General features: G+C 44.2%; 1 protein-coding gene across 1 annotated transcript; it reads left to right on the top strand.

Annotated features, from left to right (window-relative positions):
- Nucleotides 1-272: 272 nt before the first annotated feature.
- On the top strand, nucleotides 273-7163 carry stc2a (stanniocalcin 2a). Its single transcript, XM_051419224.1, has 4 exons — nucleotides 273-636; nucleotides 2755-2897; nucleotides 3568-3779; nucleotides 4019-7163. Exons 1-4 carry the CDS (start codon nucleotides 498-500, stop codon nucleotides 4380-4382), a joined length of 858 nt encoding a protein of 285 aa, XP_051275184.1. The 5' UTR covers nucleotides 273-497; the 3' UTR covers nucleotides 4383-7163.
- Nucleotides 7164-7384: the final 221 nt, after the last annotated feature.

The raw sequence follows: 7384 nt of genomic DNA, 5'->3' as shown, positions 1-7384 counted from the left end.
GGTATTGGTAATTAGCTATATGATTGACTTTTACGAGTTTGATTTGTGAAACACTCATCCCAGAGCTGTCACAGTCATCTTACTCATGAATATTGCTTTATGGCGCCAGTTTTATTGCAAAAAGGGGACTTTCACTGGACACTCCCCTAAAACCTTGGACGTGGATGTCTGCGTCTCTGATTGGTTGTGAAGCCCCAACCGACAACACCTGCTTAACTCCTTCATCCAAATTGACACCCGGGGCTCTGAGAAATATAGGCAGCATCCCTTCCAGCTCGTGCATTCAGTCCCACAGCTGCCCCATAAGACACCAAGCCGCAGCTGCGCTGATCACTGATCCAAGGTGAACCCTCACACACACACACACACACACACACACACACACACACACACACACACTCACTCACTCACACACTCACACACACAAACCCACACACACACACGCTCGCACACTGTCGGATCTTTGCTGGGAATCGAAGCGCACTGTCGGAGACGCAATGTTGGTCAAACTGGCCGTGGCGCTGCTGGTTTTGTCAGTGCTGGAGCAAGTAGTGGGATCGGATAATATTGATATCCATGACAGCCTCCCGGAGAAGCCCGCGAGCCAGAAAGGACGCCTCTCCCTGCAGAATACAGGTAAGAAAATAAGTGTCAATGGAGATAAGAATGTGGAGATTTATTGGTCGGTGCGACTGCTCACACATCTACGTGGGGTTTGTCTGTACACGTGTTTCTGTGGCTGCACATTAAACCACGCTGGGGGACTGGGTCCGGGCGATTTGAGCAATCCGCTGTTTTTAACTTAAATCCCGGGGCTGCGGTGTACAGGAGTGACCCTTTTTCGATTACTCAGAAAGAGGATATCTTGTAAATACTCTCAGACAGAAATTCAATATGTTAGTAAACTATTAATAGAATGGCACAAGGTAATAGGTAATGTATATGGCAGCGCATCTAGGTGTGCGTGCGCGCTGGTGTACGTGTGTGCGCGAGTTATAGGTAACAGTTTCAGTGGGGTTTTCTAGAAGAAATTTGGCTTTTTTTTGCGCTGTGTTGTCTGTAGGCTTGTCTCTTGAAATGAATGTTGGGTTATGTGCTCACGCAGGTTAGTAGAGCAGTCGTGATTGTAGTAGTGTGGTGGTTGGTCAGCGCTGAAGGCAAGCAGGAGTGTATTTATTGAACCAATCCTCTGGGGAAATATTGCTTAAATACCTTTAAAGAGGCACGTGTGATTTGCCTAATTAACCCAAAAGCACTAACACCACACTGGACTGCTGCCTTTTCCCCCAGAAACTTGGCGTTTATATTGGCTATCCCCCCCTCCTTCCTCCTCAGACACAGCATGACTTGCGACCCACCATGTGAGCCCGTGTCAAAATATTACAGCATAATTGTTATCTTGCCTCCACGCTGAAAAAAATAGGGACAAACTCCAATGCAGGTTTCACAGCAGAGACCCTGGTAACACCACTGAGTAATTCAATGCACGTTGCGGCCAAGCTCGTACGATCCAAGCACATTCCCGTGATGCCAAAACAAGCACTGCTGACAGCGGCTCACTTTTCCTGCGCACTGAAGTTCAACTCTGTGCCTACAAACCCCGCAGCAGCTCTTCCCCTTCCCCCTACTACTGCCCCCCCAACAGAGGCTCTTTGTTGACAAGCGTGATGTCTAATAAGTCACATTTAATCCTTTTGTTTGCTGAAGTCTTCTTTACGCAACTGGTGCGCACTTCCGACTGAAGGGGGGGAAAAAAATGTTCTTACGCCCATCAGTTATCAGCTCCAAGACAAATCACGCGTGTAATTATGTTTTACTTAGGTCAACAGTTTGGGTTTTCATAGCCAAAGCCGAAACAGTATAAGGCCTGTTGGCTCCCAACCTAACCTGCAATTTGCCATATTAACTTAAGAATAAAACAGTCTCAACGATGTCACACAGGATAAGCAGCAGTTTCTGTGACAGGCTCCCTGCTGGTAGTCAGATGTCTCATAATACATGCTTTCAGACAGCAATTTGGGGTTAAAAGAGAGACCTTCACTTTCTCTCCGTAATTTCTGTCCTCAGTCATTTGTTTTTATTCCTGTCTTTCATGGCTACAGTAAAGAGAAATGGGCACCCGAGAGCCAGCCAGTGGTGTGCAGGAGCTTATATTATGTATTCACATGACATATACTTACATATTTCCCAAGTTTGTTTTTTTTTGCCTGCATTGCTGCTGTTTCACCTCCTTTGTGTAGCTAATGATGCACCTTTTTTATCATTGTGATCTCAGTGTGCCATCTCACTTTGTCTTTGAATGCGTTAACAAGAGACTTGTTGATGCACATTTAGTTGACAGACAAAAGAAATGACTGCATTTGTGTTTCCTCCACAAGTAGTCAAGGCTGTATCTGCAATGCACCATCCCATCTCAATGCTAGGCAGTGCAGATGGATTGTGGTGCAGAATGACACAGTAATATCTGTCACCAAGTGTTCCTCTGCAGGAACCCCTGAGCTTGGGAAATTACCACCCCCACCCTGCATCCCCTTCTCTCTGTCAGACTCTAGGTCATGCGAACGACCGCCTGTGTCTGTGGAAATAGTTATACACACACATCAGCTTTGTGATTTGCGCAACAATCTGTGCTGAAGTGGAGTTTTGCCTTCAAGCCGTATGGTCTTCATTGCCAACACGCCTGTAACAATCTGCTGCCGTCTCTGCTGTGAACAGATGATAAGGTCCCTCCCCTAACCTGTTCTCTCTTTCCAGCTGAGATCCAGCACTGCCTGGTGAGTGCAGGGGATGTCGGCTGTGGTGTGTTTGAGTGCTTTGAGAATAACTCCTGCGAGATACGAGGGCTACAGGAAATCTGCATGACGTTCCTGCACAACGCTGGCAAATTTGACTCTCAGGTACTAAACTAGTCTGTCTGTGTGTTTGCAAAAAATATGGTATAACCAGAGGCAACATTCCTTTTCCTTTTCACTGGTTCACTGCTCCACACTCGTCAGCCATGAACGGATTTGTTTACCTGTGCTTTGTTTTTTTTCTACATACCTCAAAAATGTTTCGGTTTTTCTAGAAGTGCGATCACACATACACTGATCTCATAATCTCTTTTCCTCTCTTGGGAAGTCCACTTCCTTCTCTGTGGACCGATGCATGTACAGTTAGGACCAAGGGTCATGAGCCAGTTGGCCGAAAGCCCAGTTAGCTCCCTTTTCATACATAGCAGAGGCTGAAGCCCTGCGAAACCAGGCCTGACCGTGGTCTTAATATGTCTATAGGGTCATATACTAGGAACTTGCATCTTTGGCAGACAAATCGAGCAGATTATATAGTTACACATTCATACAAAGTAACACAATCACACATACACTCCAACACTGGAGTAAACAGGTGCACAACATGTTCAAAGTACCAAAACTTGTTACGTGTAAGTAATACAGATGTCAAAATGACATAGTGCCACATTGCCAAAAGTGTTTTCTTTGGCTGATGTGTGAACTCTCAAGTTTCAACAACTTCAGAGGACTTTATCTTGAGAGTTTGCTCAACAGTTGTGTCTCTGTGTGCACACAGGGGAAGTCCTTTATCAAGGATGCTCTGAAATGTATGGCACATGGGCTACGGCACAAGTTCAGCTGTATCAGCAGGAAGTGTGTGTCCATTAAAGAAATGGTGTTCCAGCTCCAGAGAGAGTGTTATATCAAACACAACCTGTGCTCTGCTGCTAAGGAGAATGTGGCTGTCATGGTGGAGATGATCCATTTCCAAGATCTCTTCCCTAAAGGGTGAGTGGCTGTTCTGGACGGCATGTTTTGAACATATTTTCTCTAGCCTGTCCCTTCTCTTTTATCTCTGATTGTTTACCTTCCCCGGACTCTTCTGCCAGTTTAAGCCTCTTCTGTTCTTCCATGTATAGTAATAGTACCATCCGATTTATCCCTGTCATTTCCTAGACCTAGATGTATTGTGATTCCAAATATTAAATCACAAGCTTCATGTGAGTTATCTGCCTCTCTCTGTTCAGTCCATATGTGGAGCTGGTGAATATTCTCCTGAGCTGCGGAGAGGAGGTGAAGGAGGCGTTGACAAGGAGCGTCCGGCTACAGTGCGAGCAGAACTGGGGGGCTCTGTGCGACAGCCTGAGCCTCTGCTCCTCCCTCGCCCCGTCTCCTGCCAGCTCCACCGTCGAACATCACCGCCGCCACTTGCCATCCCACCCTGAGCCAGAGCATCCTCGCCCGCCACGGCAAGGCGACAAGGAGAAACCCGGTAAGGCAGGCTTCAACGCTCACCCACGCAATCGCAGTCAGGGACCCCGTCGCCAGAGTCCAGAGGCCGGAGTGGTGGCTGAGCAGGAAGACCCAGAGGCCACCGACATCCGGAGGTGAAAGCGCAGGAGACTGTCCCAACCTTTGATCCCCTACAACATTTGAACAACCACACTTGCAGACTTATGCACACCTCCACAAACAAAAGCACACACACACACACACACACACACACACACACACACACACACACACACACTTCTCCACACACACACACACACACACACACACACACACACACACACACACACACGCACATGCAAACACACACACACACACACACACACACACACACACACACACACACACACACACACACACTCTTCTCCACATACATACACATACAAATTCCCAAACAGACTGAGATGAAGGAAACAAGCCCTGACCTTTCCTGTCCTTATTCCGCCCTCTCCAGTCATTCCAGCAGTCCCACATGTTAAACTTGCAGGGTAATTGTGGTGTAGCTTGTACCTTTATGCCAGACTGTAGGCCACGATTTTTTTTTAAATTGAATAATAATTGTTATTACCATAATTATTTCAACTGTTAGAACTATTTTGGCTCTAATATAGCATTTCTCAAATCATACTTACTGTAAGATTTGATTATATTTGTATTATTTATTTTATTCTTTATGCAATGTTGAAATATCAAAATGTACATAGAAATATACTTATCTATATTTATATAAACATGTATAAATATAGTTACAATATGCAATACTGATATACTATAGATGACATAGTATATGGTGAGCTGTCTGTTGTTCTCTTCACAGTATTGCACCCATCACACATTGGTCTGTAGATATGTAACATACACCATTTGTTTCAGTGGGAATGTGTATTATAATTATAGATACTTGATGATTAAATACAAATTGTACAGGTTTCAAGTCCAGTTCTGGCACATATGAATTGTAGTGCATGATGGCCACAAAGCCAACAAACTTGTGCATTCTTAAAGTGAAAATCCATTTTAAAGAGGATGCAAATGTAATACTATGAATATGGACAGTTATTTCACACTTGTATGTATTAATAGGTCTCTCACAAAGCTAGAAAGTAAGAGAGCCGAGACTGATCTCTGATGTCATCAAGCACCGCTGTCTGGGCAGCAATGAATGGGAGACTGCAGACACAGTTTTATGGACTCTTATTAGTGCAACTCTGACATGTGTCTCATTTAGATGCAGAATCACTCTTATTCACTCTCGTTAATAGAGCCTCAGAAACTGTGTCTCAGTGACATTACAGATTGTCTTATATGTTTATAGCTTCAGGAGACATTATTGTTCTTGTTCACAAATAATAACTAAAACTGTCTGATGTTACACATTCTCTTTGAGTTGCTTTTCCATCCAGCTATCAGTGAACTGCAGCGAAGAGAGGATGCTCAATCAAGTCCTTTTTTCAAATGTAAAATCACACACATCAAGGTGCCTAAACTTGTTATTGTCCACAGTGACCGCTTCTCTGTGATTTAAGTGAATGGATGATACTGTGTCATGGGGTGATTTAATGTTGAGATATTTTTCGACGATGTTGAGCCACAAAAGTCTTAGATTTTGCACTTTGGATGATTGTCAGTTTGTGTTGGACTGATGCAGGTTAAGAAAGAAGACCAGGCTATCGGAGCAGTTGCCCTCCAATCATACCTTACTGTACAGGATATGTCATTGGTTTTTCTTATCAACTACAGCATTAAGTCCTGTATCCTCCACATGCTCCTTAGGACCAGACTGAGCCTCTTCTTTAGAGAGCAATGTTACTCTTTTGTGGTGTCCCAGTGGGCAGGAAAGAGGCTTGACAGAAACCCTCCAGATCTCTGGCCCCTCTAAATTAGCCGTTATTCCTCTCTGGTCCCTTACCTAGGTCAGGAGAGACATGAAGGCCTGTTATTCTACCCGTTAGAGCCGCAGGCAACGCAGCAAGGACCCAGGAACTGGGTTAAGTCCACACACGGGGGCTCTGGCGCTGTTATTCTAAATGTTATATTTACCGAGGCCACCAGAGAATTCCTCTGGGCCGCAGCCAAGAGCCAGCAACACAGAGAGGCAGAGAGGAGTGGAAGCAAGAAGGAGAGAGACATGCTCAACTTTTTTTTTTTAATGTGATGATTCACTCTGTCTTTACTTCTCCTAGGACTCTTCTTCTCTTCCTCCTTTAGGTCACAGACACAGGCTTTTGACCATTTCAGGCCAGTCACATGCTTTAGCTGTGGAAGTGCAGTTTGTGAGCACACTACACCACATGCTGGGGAGCGATCGGTGCAAAAAGACGACATGCTCAGATTTTGTGGCTCAGTTAAGGGTTTTTTTCACTCACCGCCCCTGATGTACTTACATTAAGATAATGCTTATTCTCCCAATCATTTAGAGACTATTATAAGCTCAAAGGGTTTGAATTATCAATGAGGATTTGAGGCTTTTCTTTTTTTATTCTGTTGTGGAAGTTGGGATTCCTGTGACATCCCGGCACGAGACATAAGCTAATCCTATTGAGAATGTACTGTATGTGTGTAAAGTGACAATCTGTTTCAGCTCTCTGTCATTTGGTTTGATATGGCTTTTTGTAATAATGTAGTGGCTTGAATGGCTGTTATTTATGTGTTCGGAGGAAAATAAAACTAACCACGTTTCCTGTATTGTTAGTGCTCCATCACCACATTACGTGTTTTCCTCTGTTAAGCACAAGGTCTCTGCGTTCACTGTTGAAAATACAGAACATGGTCTAGACATTTGTAACTCACCTGTAAGACATTGGGCATATGATCCTATAAATATCTTTGGACTCATGAAGTCAGATGTATCTTGTTATCATTAAAATATGTTTGTCTGTATTTTGTACATGTTGTGTCAATCAATATAATTGTATTTATATTGAAGTAGTACAAAATTATGACATAAACAGCACGACAGGGACTTGCGTGGTGCAGAAAGAAAATGTAGAATTACTGTAATACAAGAGGACAAAACTTTAAGTGGTAAGACATTCAACGAGCTCTGAGCAGGTTAGCAGAGAAGGCCTCGTCGTCTCAGGTATACACACAAGTTAAGAGAC

Source organism: Dicentrarchus labrax, unplaced genomic scaffold (assembly GCF_905237075.1).
Source record: "Dicentrarchus labrax unplaced genomic scaffold, dlabrax2021, whole genome shotgun sequence".
NCBI classification, from domain to species: Eukaryota; Metazoa; Chordata; class Actinopteri; family Moronidae; genus Dicentrarchus; species Dicentrarchus labrax.
The sequence above is the reverse complement of the archived record's forward strand: the minus strand, read 5'-3'. Positions and strand labels throughout refer to the sequence as shown.